Source organism: Vanessa atalanta, chromosome 9 (genome assembly GCF_905147765.1).
Source record: "Vanessa atalanta chromosome 9, ilVanAtal1.2, whole genome shotgun sequence".
NCBI classification, from domain to species: Eukaryota; Metazoa; Arthropoda; class Insecta; order Lepidoptera; family Nymphalidae; genus Vanessa; species Vanessa atalanta.
The window spans coordinates 12,282,470-12,301,878 of NC_061879.1; the positions used below are offsets into that span (position 1 = coordinate 12,282,470).

The 19,409-nt window shown below is 33.8% G+C and overlaps 1 protein-coding gene across 5 annotated transcripts in view; it reads left to right on the plus strand.

Annotated features, from left to right (window-relative positions):
- The window catches only part of LOC125066193 (muscle-specific protein 300 kDa), a 178,171-nt gene that overhangs the window by 140,571 nt on the left and 18,191 nt on the right, over positions 1 to 19,409 (plus strand). For 4 of the 5 annotated variants that reach the window (XM_047674164.1, XM_047674162.1, XM_047674165.1 and 1 more), the window contains 5 exons: positions 33 to 215; positions 321 to 10,442; positions 10,625 to 10,825; positions 10,965 to 11,143; positions 11,373 to 11,499. In XM_047674164.1, the coding sequence (XP_047530120.1) occupies positions 33 to 215; positions 321 to 10,442; positions 10,625 to 10,825; positions 10,965 to 11,143; positions 11,373 to 11,499 (10,812 nt within the window). The remainder of the gene's footprint in view (positions 1 to 32; positions 216 to 320; positions 10,443 to 10,624; positions 10,826 to 10,964; positions 11,144 to 11,372; positions 11,500 to 19,409) is intronic. The other variant, XM_047674163.1, reaches the window with a different exon arrangement.

Consider the following 19,409-nt stretch of genomic DNA (forward strand, 5'->3'; position numbering starts at 1 on the left):
TAGTTAAAAAATATATTATTTTCAAATTTCAGGAGGGCATAACAATTCTAGTCAAGTGTGAGGAGGCTGCCAATCTCTTGGAGCAGAAGATTATGGAATTCTGCCACGAATCCGAGGTTCAAACGCTTCTAAAGGAGATCGCAATGATTAAGACGCGAATCACAAAGTTGCTACTGCAAGCCCGGCAAGGATTGACCACGATTCATGTAAGCAAGGTTATTTTTTTTTTTACTTTAAAAAATGTGTGTAAAATAATAAAAAAAATATTAATGAAAGTATATTGTATAATTATTAAATATACACCCTAAATTTATTTACAGGATGCGAAGGGCGAATTATTACGTCAAACTAAAGAAATGGAAGAACAAAAACAAAAAATAGCCAAACTTGATCATTGGCTTGAAGATATTAATAATGAGCTTAAAGAATCCACAAATCAGTTAAACGTATTTACTGAAAATGATATTATTAGGTATATTGAAATATATGAAAGGTATATTAAGGAATATGAGGAGTACGAAGTCTTAATTAATTCTATTATTGCGGTAATTCGTGAAGATTCTAGTCAATTGAAACAAAATTTACATACAACTATTAAAACATTAGAAGAAACCAAAAGTCTAGTCATTTTAGAAATATTGAGATTGAGACATATGTTAAAACAAATGAGGAATGAACCAGAAGTCCTGGAAGATGATCTATCACAAACAGATAGAACTATTGATTCGACTTCAATGCCGGAAGAAATTGTATCTCCGCGTGAATCTGATAACCAAGAATTGAAAATGAATGAATCGGCAGTGGAAAAATTAGAAAGTGATGTTGTTTCTAGAGCTAAAAGTGAACTTACTCCAGAACCAAGTAAAACAAACCAAAAAACGCAAATTGAAGAATTAAAAATTCGTACAGAAGAACAAGTTAAGGCTTGTACTACTACTGAAACGCAAACTGGTAAGAGTCTTATGTCTGAGGCTCCTTCTGTTATTGACAGATCTGTGATATGTAAGCCAGAGGAAAAAATATTGCGTGACATATCTGTGACTTGTGCTCCACCGCAAGAAGTAGAAGTACAAACAAGTGAAATAAAGTCTTCGGATAAAGAAATTCTTGAAAATATACAAGTAAAACAGACAATTTCTGAAGGCCATGAAACAATTGAAATTGAAAGTCGACCAGTAAGGAGAGACCAAAAGATTGACGAACAGTCATTACTTATAGATGCCCAATATAATGATGATAATATGTATAAAGATTCGAAGCTTAATATTACACACAGCTTACCTCAATCATTCGAAACTGTTATGGTTGAACCAGATGAAACAACGACTGAGGTTGTTGTTGATGCTGATGGCACCAAAAGAATAATAGTTAGGAAAGTAAGGAAAACTTTAGTGACACGACAGCAAATAATTCAACCTCAGCAAACTAGTGATACTATCCCTCAAGATCAATCATTCTCGCAGTTGATACTTAAAGAAGATACAGGTTCAAGCTCAAGATTGTTAGAAGATGGTAGCAATAGATATATTCAGTATCAAAGTCATGATGGCAAAGTTATATCTGGACTTCCTGGCAGTGAAGTTACTATACAAGAGTTTACATCACACCCTGATATGATTATTAGAATGGAACAGGGGATGAAACCTGAAGAAATACTTCAATTAGCTGAAGGTGAAACTCCATGTCATATACAAACGTCTGCATCTAGTGTTACAGCAGTCGTTCAACAAGTTACAAAGCGGATTATAAAAACTAAGCGTCGCATTATTCGTCGTGTTGTTATAATCGATGGCAAAGAACATGTCACAGAAGAGGTGATAGAGGAACCTGATAATGTGGAAGTTTTTGAAGAACAAATTCCAAGAGTATCTATTAACGTAAGAGATGGTGTAACGGCTGAAGACGACACAGATAACCAAAACAAACCATCATATCCTCCTAGTAGTCGAAAAGGGGATAATGACCATGACCTGGATAAAGATACTAAAAAAGATAATGAACAAAAATTCGAAGACCTGAAAGATAAATATCAAACACAACCTAAAGAGTCAAATATATCGCATAACATACCAAATTTGCAGACTTTAACAAAAGAATTTTTACAAAAAGAAAGTGATGACAGAAATGCAACACTAACAAATGTTACAACTTTAGAAAAAAATGATAATTTAACAGGAGGTGAAATGTCTTTTATTTCCAGTGATATGCATTCTATGCTAGAAATGAGCTCTGCAAATATTGCTACAGTTGTACAAAAAGTTACAAAAAAGGTAATAAGAATAAGAAGGCGCATTATAAAACACATACAAATTATTGACGGTAAAGAACATGTGACTGAAGAAGTTATTGAAGAACCCGAGGAAGTCGAAATCACTGATGACGAACCAAAAGTATCACAAATCTTCCAAAAACAAGGTGAAACACAGACAAAACGTATTAAAATCATACGACAAGTTCATGTTGTCGACGGAAAGGAACACGTTACAGAACAAGTTGTAGAAGACCCCGATGATTTTGAGATTTTCTCTGAATCAAACAAGACTCCAAGTTATAATTTGAACATTACTGAGCTCGTAGATCCGGTAAGTTCTATTACTACTACTGATGTCACTAAGCATGTAGAAACACAAGATCAAAGTATTGTAAAAACTGAAGATTTCATTGAAGGTAAAGATGACCACTTAAAGTTAGTGCCAACTTTGGATAAAAACGATGAAAATAAAATAACAATAGAGTCGAAGCAAATTATTGAAGACCCCGATGATATTGATGAGCGTAACATGAAGCAAAATAATATTAGTCACAAATTACATATAACGGAGCTAGATGAGCAGGAAATTCCAAAAACTAGCAGTGATATTGAAAAACAAGATAAAAATATTAAAGATTTAGCTAAAGATTGGATAGAAAATGAAATAAAGCAATCAATATTATTAGACCCAGGAAACGTTTTAGAAAAGCAAAAGAATGCAGAATCTAAGCAACAAATTTCAGTGGTACCGACAGAAATTAGTAAAACAGATACTTTAGATCAAATACCCATGCACACAACGTTGACTAGAACAAGAAAACGCATTATAAAAAATATTCATATTATTGACGGTAAAGAACATGTGACAGAAGAAGTAATTGAAGAACCAGATGAAATAGAAATAATAGAAGGAACTCCAATTGTATCACATATTGTTCAAGAAGGAGGTACTAAAACAAAACGGATTAAAATTATACGTCAAATCCAAGTCATTGATGGCAAAGAAAATGTTGTAGAGCGGATAATAGAAGATCCAGATGATGAATACATCGCCGAATCTACTGTAACTGCTACTGTAGATGTCCAAATGAGTAAACCAGGTGTCACACAACTTAAAGAGAAGGAAATTTCGAATGAACAAACAACTATGATTGCTGAGAATAAAAATATTGGTTCTGTTGTTAACATTACAAAAGATTTCCTCAGAAATGAATCACCTCGTACTGAAGAATTGCAAAAGTCCTATGAAAAAATAGAGAAAGAAACCTCAAGGGATAAAGCACTTCCAATTGATTTAGATACTAACATTTCACTTCCCGGACAAAGTGAGGAAAACAAAAACGCGAATAATAGTAAGGAAATAATAACATATACAACAAAGTCAATAAAAGAAACTACAGATAAACCTCATCTTTTAGAAACTTCGGAAAATATAATATCTAATGTTGGAACACTTGTAGATGAGCCACCTATTGACATTTCGAGAAAATTAATTGAAAGCGAATCTCATCACTCAACCATATTAAGTCTTCCACATGAAACGAAAATTGATATGGTTGAACAGAAACTGGATTTACACGAGACAGCTAATTCAAATATAAAAGATTTTGAGTCCGTTGAGAACTTAACAGCTGATACTGAAAATGATATTACCCGTTTATCAATAAGGAAAAGTGACGTAGATGAAATTGCTCTAATTAAATCTCAAGAACCAGTGATAGATATAGAGCTGGACACTGCAGAAAAGAGTAAAATTGTTCATGAAACTGAAACTATCGATGTTCAAGAACCAATACAAATCGGTGTTCAAGATCACACTAAACAGGTGTTAGCGGACCTGGAAGAACATCATCCTAACACATTAAATATTACAAAATCTGAAGACAAAGCCCAAGCGATTCCAGAAAATATCGTTTCAATTCCTATAGCGGTTGAAGAGCAAAAGGATGACAAATCTTTAATTGTTGAGACAGAAAATTTTATATTAGACGATAAAAGTTCACGTGATAGTCCAAAAGATCAATCTCTTTTTGAAACTACTAGCAGATTTATTGAAATGGAAGCTGAACATTCTCACATTATGTTAACAGAGGGTGTAAACAGTTTAAAACCTTTAGAGGCTACAGAAAATATGACTTTAGAAACATATTTACTAGAAGAAGAACAAAAGACCCAAGAAGAAAAACAGGATAGTGTAAATACTGATAAAACATTTGATCACCATGAACCACTTGAAGTAAAGAAGAATGCTGAACAAAATACTGTACTGGAGGAAAACTCTTCACGAGAAGGACAAACACTTGTACCAGGGCAGGGAGAAATATCACAAGATTTAATAAAAACAACTACTAGGACACGTATCATAAGGCATGTACGAATCATTGATGGTAAAGAACATGTAACGGAAGAAGTAGTAGAAGAACCAGATGAAGAAAAAAATCTTGAAGAAAATTCAAACTTAACTATTCAAGAGGAAGGTATTCAAACAAAACAGATTAAGATTATACGCCAAGTAAATATTATTGATGGGAAAAAACATGTTACTGAAAAAATTATAGAAAACTCAGACAATGAATATATACCAGAGACAACTATTATAGCTAATATTGACTTAAAGCTAACTGATTCAAATATAACTAATGATAAACCAGAAAAACAAACTCCAGAAATTTCTGAAGGTAGAGAATTTGTTCAAGATATATCTAAAGCATTGGTAAGTGATTTTACAGACACCATAAAAAAAGAAAGTACAGATATTGAAGATGAAATTTCCACTATTCAGTTAGATACTAAAAATGTTACTGAGCAAAAAGAACAGAAAAAATATCTTGATAAGGAGCAGGAAGTATTTTCTAAACATCCTAGTAAATTAGCTTTTACATCTGAAAAAAATTCATTAAACAATAAAAATATAACAGCTGAATTTTTGACTGAGGAAACAAAGAAAAATAAAGAAATTTTAAAGGAAAGTAACATTGACAAATCGGTGGATGACATTTTTATTCAAGAAAAAGAATTAAAAAAAGAATTAAATGACCCAGTAAGCACTTCGCAAATATCCGAAGTGAATTTTTCTTTACCTTGTGATACTCAAACTGAAAAATCTAAGAAACCTCTGAGTCCTCAGAGTCAATCATCGGTAGATTTAGAGCCTGCAGAAAGAGGAACTGTAATTAGCGAATTTGTAATAAATGCTGAAAGTAAGGAACCAGAAATATCCTATATACAACAATTTCAGTCACCTTCACAAGAATCTCCTGAAGTTTTAGAAAAAGGTATACTAAGTCATCCAGTCTCCATAGAAAATATTGAGCCATGGGAATATACGCATTCTGTTGATATTGTTTCTGCGCCCACTAAATTAAATACAAAACACGATATTGTTGCTTTTATTGAATCAGAACGTATGAACGCAGATGCAAGTGTTGTTCAAGATGTAGACTCATTAAAAATTGAAAAACAGAAAGGCGATTTCCCGGATAAATCATTGCAAGCTTGCGAATTAAAGAGAGACTTGGAAAAAACTGAAAGTGAATGTAATCCATCTCAAACAGTCGACATGATAATGTCTCTTTCAAAAATAGACAAAGACAAAAAATACGAACCTAAAATTGAAGTAAATATTAAAATAGAAGAATTTGAAACATGCACACCATCAATAGTTAAAAAAGATATCAAGGCTGATTTGCCAACTGAAATTACTGTTATTAATGAACAACTCAAAAAAGATGTATGTAATTTAACTAAGGAAAATGTACCAGAATCGCAGTTAATACCGGAAAAATCAAATAGAGATGATCAGCAATCGTTACCTGACCTTAACGAACCGTGCAATGATTCCATTCATACCGAATCTTATATTGAATCAGATAAAAGTATAGAAGGTACAGAAAGTTCATCATTAACTCATTACATTAAATTACCAACTCCACCAAAGAATGAATCGCCAAAACCATCCCCAAGCTTATTGGAAGTAGAAGAAGTTTCAAAGGATGTCAGTGATGAACCCTTATCCGCATCTACAGATGTCGAAATAATTACTGAAAAAGGATATGAACCCGAAGATTTATCTTTACACCAAGAACCAGCAGTAGAAAAGAAAAAGAAGCATAAAAAGCGAAAGTCTCACGCGATTAGTGAAGAAACTGAGTACCCAAAACAAACTACCACTGAAGGAGACACTGAAATTTCAACCCCAGTGGAAATGGAAGAGCCTATTTGTCACAGGAAAATAAAGTCCAAGAAAAGTAAGAAAAAGACTCCCGTTACTGACAAGATTCCGGAAGATCTAACATTAACAGCATCAAAATCGGAGAGCCCAAAGGTTGGGGCTGAAATTGCCACCTCATCGCCTCAAGAGGAATCATATCACACTATAAGTGAGACATCCGATATGAATACTGTAAAAATTGTCGAGGAATGTATTGGTAGCAGTCCAGAAATAATTCAAAAAGAAGTGACTACCACTGTGACTTACCCAGTACCTATTGTTGAAGAAATTGCTATTAGCGAATATTCAGTTCAAACCTCACCCGAAGTAATGGAAATTGAAAAAGATGACATTAAAGAAATTGCCAAGACAGAGATGATTGACTCTGAATTGCAAACTTCTCCCACTCCTGTCAAAGAAATATTAACTCAGACTTCACCTGTTGAAGATATTGAAGCCCACACTCAAACTTTGGACGATACAAAAATTATTGATAAAGTGGATTTGTTAGATTCACAAATTCAGACAAGTCGGACGGAATCACCAGAAGAAATTATGAAAACTGAGGTCACCACCCAAGTCATCTCAAGAGATATAGTTTCTCCTGATGACAAATTTTCACAAACATCCTCGCCAGTAAACGATGTTGATAAAATAGTTGAAAGAGATTGTCGAGGTATTCAAACCTCACCTCAACCTCAAGTACATAGGGATGAAAAGAGCACTGAAATAATAATTGAAACAACCGAAACCGATATACAAACTGTAAAGCAAGATGTTGTAGATCAAGAAACATCAACATCACCTACCAAAATTACGGAATTAATAGAGATGAGTATTCAAACCCCTGAAATTCCTCTTGTTGATACCTTTACGCAGTCAGATTTATCAATTGGAGATATAGAAACTTATAAACAAGAAAGTTCAAGCTTACCTACAACAGATGTTACCAGTCAAATATCAACAATTGATAGAACTCAACAAACAACTCCTAGAAATGATGACGCTGAATTAAAATCTAAAACAGATATAACGAGAAAAGAACATGCCATGATTGATAACGCCCAACAAACTACTCCTAGAATTGAAAGTAATATTACACCAACTTCGCAATTAGATTTAATTAAAAAAGAAATAGTCACTGTTGATGATGCTCAGCAAACTACTCCTAGAGATTATAAAGAGGAAGATAAATTATTATTGCCAGTAGAGTACAGCAATAAAAATGAAATTAAAACTATCGATAGCATTCAACAAACATCTCCACGAGATTATTCGGAGGATTCGATATCAACATCTACCGACGAACCTTATGAAATCCATTTACGAGCTCAAATCTCTATTCCACGATCCACACATGACTTTATTGAAAATGAACGACAAACAGAGCAAATTTCCCAACCTATAAAAGATACTCATAAGCAGAAGAAAAGAAAACCCAAGAAAAAGGCAGATTCGCCATTACAATCACCAAGTAGCTTATCAGATCCTATCAATGCTGAATTATCATTTTCAGTTACGCCAACAAGTGAAGATTTATCTAGTAAAGAAACCTCTTCAATAGACGAAGGTATTTCACAACTAGCTAGTCCTGTTCAACCAAATCAGCAAGAAATTTATATAACTACGCAAAAACCTACTTATTCGGATGTAGTTCAAAGGTCTAAATCAAAATCGCCATCTCCAAGTAAAACAATATTTAGACCAAAAGTTGGCAAAGCAAGATTGATTAATACCCTAGAAAAAAGAACACAGTACCTTAGCGAACCTCAAAAATTATCAGAAAATTCATTAACTGTCGCACTTATTGAGCCTTCTGTAGAGAAATCGTATGATCTAGTTGTTAACAAAGAATTAGAAGAAATAAAAACTGCTATAAAAAACAACGATCCAACTAAAATTGAAAAGAGTATTATTGTTGTGATTGAAACGATATCTATTTGGCTAGAGGAGATTCAATATAAAATTCAAAGACAAGCTATTGAAGGAGATAAACCAAGTAATGAATCTGAACGTGTAAAAGCACTAGAAAATTATGTTCAAGGTCTGAGAGAAATCGTATATGTAACGGAAGTAAATGAAGAAATTATTACTTTAATTGAGACTATCACGCGTCAAATACAAACAATTGGTTATTATAGAAGTAGAACGTCTGAAAAGATAAAGGAAGAGGAAAATGAATGGAACAAATTTTTGTCAGATATTGAAATTTTAGACTCGTCTGTAGATAAACTTAAATCTACCTTAGATGAATTAATAATATCAGAAAATCCCACACAGAAAAAACTTGATAATCTGGATGAGATTGAAAAAGATAATGTATATAATTTAGATTTTACCAAGAAAATGTTCCAAACTTATCGTAACTTTATGGAAATAAACCCAAAAAGAGAATGTCCAACAAAACTATTTGCAATAGATGAAGGAACTAAACAAATAGAAAACACAATTAATACTGAAAGAGATCGGCTCTTACAATTAACGTCACTGGCTGAGGAATATGAACAAACTTTGCAGGACTTTGGACAAATTACTGATGTAGCAGAGGCACTGCTTGATGGAAAAATTATTGTTTCTAACTTAGATCACCTCTATGAAGAAATTCAGAAACATAGAAAGTTCTTTATAAATTTAAGTCATTGCAGAGCAATTCTTGAATCGCTAGAGAACAACTTGGATACTGAAACAAGAACTAAATACTCAGCATTGCACCATTCTTTGCATGATAGAGCAACGTTAATTATTGATAGAGCTGCTGGTCGCGCTCAACAAATGACTTTAGCCGCTTCAAGGTGGAGTGTGCTAGATCAAAGTATGAAAGAAGAACAACAATGGCTTAGAGTAGCACAACAAAGAATTCCTGATCTTTCTAATGTAACATCCATTGACCACGAACAATATATAAATCTCTATCAATCTATAAGCCTTGACGCATCACAACATTATGCTAAAATGCTTCGTTTATTGTCTATTACGGAAGGACTTCAAGGTTTGATTGTTTGTTCGGGGCTTGAAACGGAATGTTCTGTTGCGCTTGATACTTTACTTAAACTTCAAGAAGACATCGATTCCAGGTTAACACGTTTAACAGCGTTTAAAGAGAACTGGGTAACGTATGATAATCTTATTGACCGGATTGAAGGTTGGATGAAACTAGCAAATAAAGAGCTAGAACATATAACCCCTGAAAATATTACAACAACAAGTAACCTTCGTCGTTTTTGGGAATTAAAAGCACAACATGAAGTTCATAATAACTTGAAAAATGAATCTGGAGTTCAATTTGAAAAGGCCTTAGAAATACTACCGATATCAGATGAAATGGTGCAGCGGCAATTCTTCTCCAAAATTGAAGATAAATGGCGAGATTTGTCATCAAGAATATGTCACATTCACACATCTGCAATCAAAAACATATCTGATCGCGATGTTCCATCTAGTGAAAAGCTTAATATACTCGAAGATGAAATGAGAGAGCTTAGGGCTATGTTGGACGCCCTAAAAGGCGTTATCAAGAGTGACGATGAATTAAACCTGTACATCGAACGTCTCCAAGTGATGACAAGCCGAATCGACAGAATACAGAACGAACTCGGTAGGTTAAGCTTACTTCCCACCGCGGAATCAGAGCGTTTAGGCGCACTTTTGACTCAGTCTGGATTACTGGATGATCAAATAGCTGAAGAGCTCGAAAGAAGTATGCTCTTGAAAGAGAAAATAGTGCAAGTGCAAGCCGGTATTGCCCGTTGTCAAAAAAGCCAACGACGCGCCCAACTGACTTTGGAAGAGTGTGAAGCAGCCGAGCGCCTCGGAAGCGATGTTGTAGAAAGAGCGTCACAAACGTGTGAGAAACTGATAGAAGATCTATCAACGCAATGGCGAGACATATTAGCGCTCAGACAAGCATTGCACACATTGCCTACAGCACTTCGCGTCTGCGTATCGCCTATAAGCATTGAAAGGGATATTTCTGCACTACAGGTAATTTCTATATTCATTAAATTTCAATACAGATTTGACATTGTAATATTTATTTACATTGTTATTGTAATTTAATATATTATTAATACTTATATTTTGGAAACTATTTGAAAAATAACATGTAGTTTACGAAAGACGCCTTGACTTCCTTGATTAAAAAGATATTTTATTTTATTACTCAGGACACACACGCTGAATTGGAAGCCGCTTGCAACGAGTTGAGCGTTCGTTTGCGCAGTAAAGTACAGCTGTGGAGACGTTTCGAACGTCAACTGGAGCTGGTGCAGGGCGCCGTACGCGAAGCTGACTACATGGTGGAACTGCTCACGGTACAGGGCCAAGTCGACTATGATCGTCTGCTAAAAGCTACTGAGAAACTTGAGGTTCGTTTACTTATTTTTTTTACTTTATTGTAAGCGATCGCTGTAGGGTATCATTCTGCATATCATAATATTAAAGTTAAATTATAGTTTTTGGCTCAATTGAATATATATATATTCATAATTTTCTAATTTATCTCAGACACTAAGTGACTCACTGTCACGTCGGAGCGGTGAGCTGGTTGGTTCGCTGCGTGAAGCCGCGGCGCCACTAGAGTCAAGCTGTGAGCCTGGCATCGCCGCCAAGCTCAGGAAAGAGCTGGACGATGCGGCTGCGGCATACGAGCATACCTGTTCCAACCTAACGCAGCTCTGCGACAAGTTAGTATAATGTTATCTACCCTATCTATCTTTGAAATATTTAGACTAAATAATTTAAAAGATGATTTAATATATATATATTTTTAAAATCCAATCTACTTAAGACAACCTTCTTGAAACGCCGTCGAATAATCCGGGACCGAAGGGAATTTTGAGGTGTTACTCTCTGATCAACCATGCGACGTGTACGATTATGTGAGGAAGATGTTATAGAGCCTTTCTCTTGCAGGTACCACAAGGCGGTGGAGCTGTGGCGACGATACCGCGAGGCGGCGGCGTGCGTGCGCGCCTTCGCCGACCAGCACGAGGGCACGTTGCACGCGCTGCGACCACACGACGCTCCGGCAGCCGCGCAGGTCAGTACATAGCTGTAGTCCTCCCTAACATCATTCAATTTTTTTTCATTATCACGCTATTTTTAATACTAGCCCAGTTTGGAAGCTACTTTACACGCGCCTTAGTATCGGTGTAAAAGGCGAATGAAAATTGTAGGCTTGAGAGGAAATGTAAATATATATCTTTCCTAAAACAATAATATGCATATTAAATAGTGTAGCCAAGCACGCACAGGAAGGTAGAGATTTATAATAACCTATTTGAATATAATTTAAATAATTAGAATATTGAAAAAAAAATACAAATAGCGCCATCTCTCTATGACTACACTTAAACAACTGAAGTTTGAGTCATTGACATTTTTAGCGTATAAAGTAATCAAATGTCATACGAATGCAAATGAAGCAATCGAGGCGCAAAAAAATACAGACGATGACGCATTATTTACTTCTTAGTTAAATTTTAGTGTTAACGACATTAAACTGGCAGTATATATACTGCAACTTTGTTTGTGTTACACACACACACACACACACACACACACACACACACAATAAGTAAACGTTTATTAAGAAGCGTTTTGTCTGTATAATTAGATGTTCTTTTCGTTACGTTACTATTTCCTCGGTGAGGCTCTGTGTGAGTCCACAGGACAGTACCTCCCTCTTAACAGTACTAAGTATTATTGTGATCCAGTTTTGTTTATGAAAGAGACAGTGTAACCAGAGAAATTGCTTTGATTGTGGTCAAAATTCAACCACGGTGCAAATATTAGTATTTATTTTTTCAAATAAATTATAAACATATTTACATAAGTATCAACCGGCAGTATTGCCTTTTAAGTTTGTATATATAAATGCATACAATGAGATATATTTCCAAGGCGGACAACCTCGAACTTCCAAATAGGTTTTCTATTATTGTATTCTGATGTCATCTCAAATCGAAACTCTGTATGCAAAGCAATATGTCCAACAATTGGCTTATGCTTCATACATAGTCAATATAACAACGTACAACAGTATTTTATTTGTTCATGTAATTGGTAGGAGGACTGGCAAATGGGCCACCTGGTGGTGAGTAGTCACCAATGTCCATACACATTGGCGCTGTAATACCTATTAACCATTGCTTACATCGCCAATGCGACACCAACCTTGAGTACTAAGCTCACCCTTCAAACTGGAAAACAATGCTAAGTATTTTTGTATGGTGTTAGAATACCTTATAAGAGTATGGTACCCACCCAGACGGGCTTTTACGAAGCTCCTCCTTCGTGCCGTATACTTCGTCAACGCAAGGGAAATCGCGGTGTTTATTTTCCACGGCGCTGATAATCGTAACCAAGTAGTCTTTCCATCTCTAAAACAATCCTCCGTGTCAACGCCTGCCCTCCATATTATTTGTATTACATTATATATATTTATATGTAACTCACATTTCTCACGTCAATAGCTTTTTGAAACGGAAGAAATTGCGAAGCGCATCTGCTTATACAAAAGCATACTAAAACCTCCGAAACGCTCTTTATTTTCTCGTATAAGTTTTATGTATAATGATTTAGTATTTCTTCAGTTAAGGAACACAAAGAAGTATATTCAATTATTAGTATATATAATATTAAACAAGTAGGTATATATGTAACGGTACGTTCAGTCACACGAGTCTCAGTGTAGTTTACACAACGGAGCCGCCTTTATAGTGTTATTAAATGCCATCGGCTTTACCTAACCAGTTGTATATAATTAGCATTTATATACTTGACAAAGATAACAATTCAATATTATATAGTGATCGAAGTTCATCTAAACTCACGTATTCAAGTAGGACATTTGTAGGATTCATACAAGGACCTTTGAGTTTAAATATTACAATATGTGAAGCTAGCACCGGATTTAGAACTAGTATATTTGTAGTATAATTTATTAATTAATAATTAAAAAACGTGAAGGTACGAGTTGTTCGTATGTTATATAGGAAATATGATATTATTAAAAACTATCGAATAAAGCTTAATCAGACATTGCCTCTTTGATTTAGTGGCTATAAGGCATCGAGGTCCTGAGTTCAATCAGATTAGTTCTATATAAAATAATTAGATTTTCACAGACAATAAACACTTCCAGTGTTTACACTTCCGCGCTTTGGAAAGCACTTAAATCTCTTTTCGGTCGTATCATTATTTCCAAATTATGAGTATTATAGAACTGAGTGTACATATCTGTTTACACACACATATGTGCACTATTATAAGTCCTGCCTACATTCCGTGGCCGATATCAACCAGGATGATTTAAGGAAAGGAAGTTGCAATAATTATACTATAAAATTCCTAGGTATGTGTGCCGCAGCAAAACCTAGTATATTACTATAGAAAAATTACCTAATCTTAGTAATTGTGTTAAAATTTGCGAACAATATATACTGGCATAATTCCCTAGCTTAAGGTCGATTCACACTTACGATACGTGTTTTTACAAGACGTATTATCGCACAATACCCGAGTTTTATAAAACGAAATAGAATACAGTCGTATTGAAACGTTTTCTTTTTGTATTACAGTTTTAATAACGATTATATATTTATTATATTTGAGCAGTTACGTTTCTTACAATAAAAGGTTGCATTGCTATATGATAAACAATATAGTAAAAATATGCATACAAAACAAGGTGGCAAAGGTACAAAAAAAGACATTATTATCTGTGTAATTAAAAAAAAACATTTCAATTGGCAGGAAATAATAGTAATATAACTTAAAAGTTAATTAAATGTACTACATTTAAACTAATGAAAATAAAAATTATCTAATAATTTCTGTGAAACGATCACAAGACAAGGAGAACCACGAGTGTTCGCTGATGTGCATCCAGCTTAAATTTTACTACGTAACCGTTGTTAATCGATTAGAAAGTATTTCAAGATTGCACAGCAAATTAATTCCATCCCAACCTTTTTAAATATTTGCGTATTCATCTATTACTGGTTTTATAATTATTCGAACTCAAATAGTTTTTAATACAGCTTAAAATAAAACGAGTACGTCTTTACCCATTGCTGATAAAAAAAGATAAATTCAAATTTAGAATAAAATATAAACTAGATAGCGTTCGTCTTATAGAACCCGTTAATGGATATGATCTATACATTTACGAAAGCGCGCTCCTCCGAAAAGTTAACTTATTATCGACGTTCATAAGTATGATTGAGTTATTCTCGTGCTAAAAATGTATCAGTGCGCGTGTGTTGGCTCAGAGTTAAGACAGCAAAAATTACAAATTATTAAAAAGTAATAACTCAGTTACCACTGAATATATTAAGCATACCTAACTATAATACTGAGTCAGTCAAAATAATAGGTTAATAATGAACTGATAAAGTTTAGTATAATTGCAAATAGATTAGTTTAAACTTAAAATATATTTACTGCGCATAATTGTTTTCGGCGGTAAAGACTTTGTGGACTATAATTTTACTGATTACCCTTTAATACGATAATTATAACGGAATTATATTAAATAATTATTAAATTTCCTTAATATTCCTCATATATTTAATACTTTATCATATATTAAATTGCCCCCCATTGGGACACTTACTAGTACTAACAAGACAGTGTCCCACTGGTGGACAAATCAATTTTCCCATCGAGTTCCTCGATTTCCTAATGCTGGAATATGATAAATATAAACACAAATTACTTGCCCGAATTAGAACCCGTGATCTTCGTTCGTAATTAAAAACATTAACCTTCAATAATACCATACAAGTCATTATCAGCCATGAAAAGCGAAAATTCGTAACAAACAAAATCGCATTTCATTAGTGATAAGAGACTGATAACGTTCCGGTGAGCCAATCGCACGCCAGTAGCTCCGCGGACGTCCACCCGGCAGGACGTCTGACGAACGAGCGAAACAAAACGCGAACAAACGAAAACCTCGAAACAATACTCGAATAAATAAAATTAAAACGAAACATTTGTACAAATAAATTTGAAAAGAAACGTCAAATTTTCCGCGCAATTAAAAAAAAATAAGTCAACTAATTCAAGGTCGCAGTGACATCAGCACAAGTGCAGCCAAGTTTAAGCCGTATACATAATTCGGTTTGATTATATTTATTTATGTGTGATGTGAAAATGTTCGTTTACTTCATTCAAGTCACTCTCACGTCGCTCGACCGCTTATCTTTCTATCGTACTTTTTTTCCACACTATCACAAACAATAACGCGATTTCTCGTAATTCACATCGACATTTCGATTTTGTATTTTCATAAATTATTTTCAATAACGAATATGTCAGACATGTTTGTGTGGTATTTGTCTAATAAATAAACTTTGAAGTTTGAACCTTTGAAGTTAAACATGTTCAATTAACGAGTTATGTTCATTTTATTTACTCAATTAACGAAGTCCTTCGATAAAGATAATTTATTTCAATGACTAATTAATTGATTTGAATAAATATGTATAAATTTGTAAGGATCAAAATGGATGACTGGCCTTCACCTAAAATGACTACTGATTCTAGTACACTGGATCGAGTTACTAGAAGGGTTGAAACAGTAGATGGCTGCACTCCGCGACCTTCAGACGTTGCGATCCAGCGTGTGCAGTTCCGAATTTGAAATACGAAATGTTCTTAATTTAAATTATTCAATTGGAATACGTAACCCAATTAGAAATCAGTTTGTTTTTTATACAAGTGGGTAGATGTTGATGTATTTTTTTTTGTTTGTTTAGATGAAAGTAGTGTAATTTCTAGCCGTCGTGTAGTTTTGTTGTAAATAGGTTTTATATGTTTTGGAATGCAGTGACGTGATTTTGAAAGAAAAATGACATTGATTTAAAGAAAAGATAAGAAATGTCGGATGTGTAACTTGTGATTGATAAAAAATGTCGCTTCAAGAGGTGAGTGCTATGGAAATATTAAATTTTCATACTTTTTCGTAAGTAGGTCATCTGATTATTATAATCAATCAATAATAAGCACGTGACGTAATGCTTTGTTTTTTTAAATAAATAAAAAAAGACTAATGAAACTTAGTAAATCTATTTTTTTTTAAATAAATAAATATGTATTAAATACAATTATATAAGACCGATTTTATGGAAAACAGTCAAAATTGTTTCTTTCTAAAGTTTATTTGATGGATTCAAAAAGGTTTTTATTTATATTTGTTACAATATTTACATTTTTTTTGTAGGATATGATGATCTTTGTAAAAATATTTTGATACATACTTAACTCGTTATAAAGGTTTTATATATTATAAATAAAATAAAACATATAAACCTATATCGTCATGTACCATATCCAGTCTAGCCATTCAGAGGTAAAAAATACTGAAGCCCCTTTAAATTAAAACTATGAAATATATATTCATAGTTAAAAATAAAAAAAAAAATCCGAAAACACTGCGTGTGATGCTGATAGGTACATTACATACGGAAAAAAATTCAAAACATAAAAAAAAGCCTTTAGAAGATATATAATAAGGATGATTAGAAATACGTAGTTGCTATTGGGTGGTAGAATTGTTGAGTCGATGCTACCTGCAGAAATCCAAAACAGTTGAAATATTTATATAATTGATTACCATCATAATGAACATTGTGTCGAATATTATAATTGATTTATGACATATATACGAAAGGACTAGTTATATAAACAGTTATGTACTATTATTATATAATCTGTTTCAGCGGTTTTCCTACACGGAATTGATTTAAATAACACAAATCCAATGACATCACCTACGTTAATAGCACACTTTATAATTGGTATAAACACATTTGAATTTATATTAAACCTTTATATACGAGACCTAGGCACTTATTTTATCTACGTTGTTACATTGTATTTTCCACTAATTAATTATAAACGTATTTTAAAATTAATTACTGAATAAAATAGTTAAATTTAATACAACAATAGGATTTTAGAAAATGTCAAATATATCGGAGATATTTCAGAAAGGTTTGTGTGATGAAAGTAACGTTAACTTGGTGTGAGGACTTTAAGCATTTTCTGTGTAGGTGACGCCAACTCATAACTTATTATACCGCATAACAGCACTTCATTGTATTGCTGTTTTCGAGTCATATGGGACATCAATGGTCCCCAAGTGTGGTGGCGCATTGGCGCACAGGAATCATTAATTTAATACAGAGCCAATGTCTTTGGGCGGTAGTGAGCTTTTGCCATATGATGCCACATTTGCCAATGGGGTACTGGGGTACAATATATAAATAACGAAGTACAATTCCAAAGATTATCATCATTAACAGCCTGTAAATTTCCCACTGCTGGGCTAAGGCCTCCTATCCCTTTGAGGTTTTTGGAGCATATTCCACCACGCTGCTCCAATGCATGTTGGTAGAATACACATGTGACAGAATTTCGTTGAAATTAGACACATGCAGGTTTCTTCACGATGTTTTCCTTCACCGCCCAGCACGAGATGAATTATTAACAAAAATTAAGCACATGATAATTCAGTGGTGCTTGCCTGGGTTTGAACCCGAAATCATCGATTAAGATGCACGCGTTCTAACCACTGGGCCACCTGGGCTCTCGAAGATTATCATCGCGCACTGGGAATCAAAATTAATAGCCAGTGTTACTCGATGATGTGAGGATTCACTGATTTAATTATACATCAAAATGTTTAGGCATTTCTAATTTATGGTATAAACAAACTCACATGCACACACGAACCCTAAAAACATTACACTCCCTTTTACGGCAGTCGTGTAAAAAACAACCTTTCATTTATAAAATGAATAAAATTTAGTACAGGCTATTGTCACCGGCACCAAAATTATGTACCCAATATCAGCTACACCGTTTGAGCGGAACTGGTTTTACATTTACGACCATACCATAACTAAAGTTACGTTAAATGAAATCCTTAAAATTGCAAACATGTTCACGTTTATAACGTTAGATCTTCTCATGAGGAAATGTCCATACGTAGACTTTCTTCGTATGTGATGCGATGCTTTACGACAATATCGTCGCAAAGTAGTTCAGTCAAGTTCCTTATTCCATTTCGTCTTCGCGTTTGGGCTCTGAGATTAACTACAAATCACGATATTGAAATGTCAGTGATATGCGGCATTCTCTATTGTCATTATAATATTTAAAGGATAAACTTTATTCACAAGAAACATTAATCATTCCTTATATCGAAAATGCACCACAAACTATGGGTGATTACTTATATTATGAGTGGTACCCAGAATTGCACTAAGCCCTACTAACAAGTATATTCTGTTTCATCTATAACGTAAACTTTAATATTATCGTTATGGTTAGATTTTACAACACACGTTTAGTTAAAGACAACTTAAACAGAATTCGTAGGCTCGCTATTAACACCCGTTAACTTTCCAAGGACCTCACTCTCAGCGATCGTGACTTAAGAAGGAAAACCATTTAGAAATGGCATTTAAAATAATTAAAAAAAAATCACTGTAAATTCGTTTATCACTATAACTAACACTAAATTATGAATATTATATAAAACTAGGTTCCGTGTTAGGTGTCCTCTGTCCTTTCGTAACCCTGACACAGTTTCATAATTATCAGTAGAGTAGTTAAACGCATTTGTAATATTAGTTAGGCTTCTAATTTTACTGACGCGATTACCGAATAATACTTGATATATTTTCGGCAATACATTACTGAACAATAAAGAGCAGAGATCTCTTTGTCGATACTGGAACTTAATAATAATAACATCCTTATTTTACACCAAGATCCTGTTCAAGAAGGGAAAAACAGTTTGAATTGAAATTATACCGAACCGCAATAGACCATCTTAAGTGTGTATTGATAAGATCAAATACAATTCTATTTAACAAATTGCAATGGTGAGTGAGGTCAAGCACCTCTTTTTTTCAAACAATTGAATATTCCAAA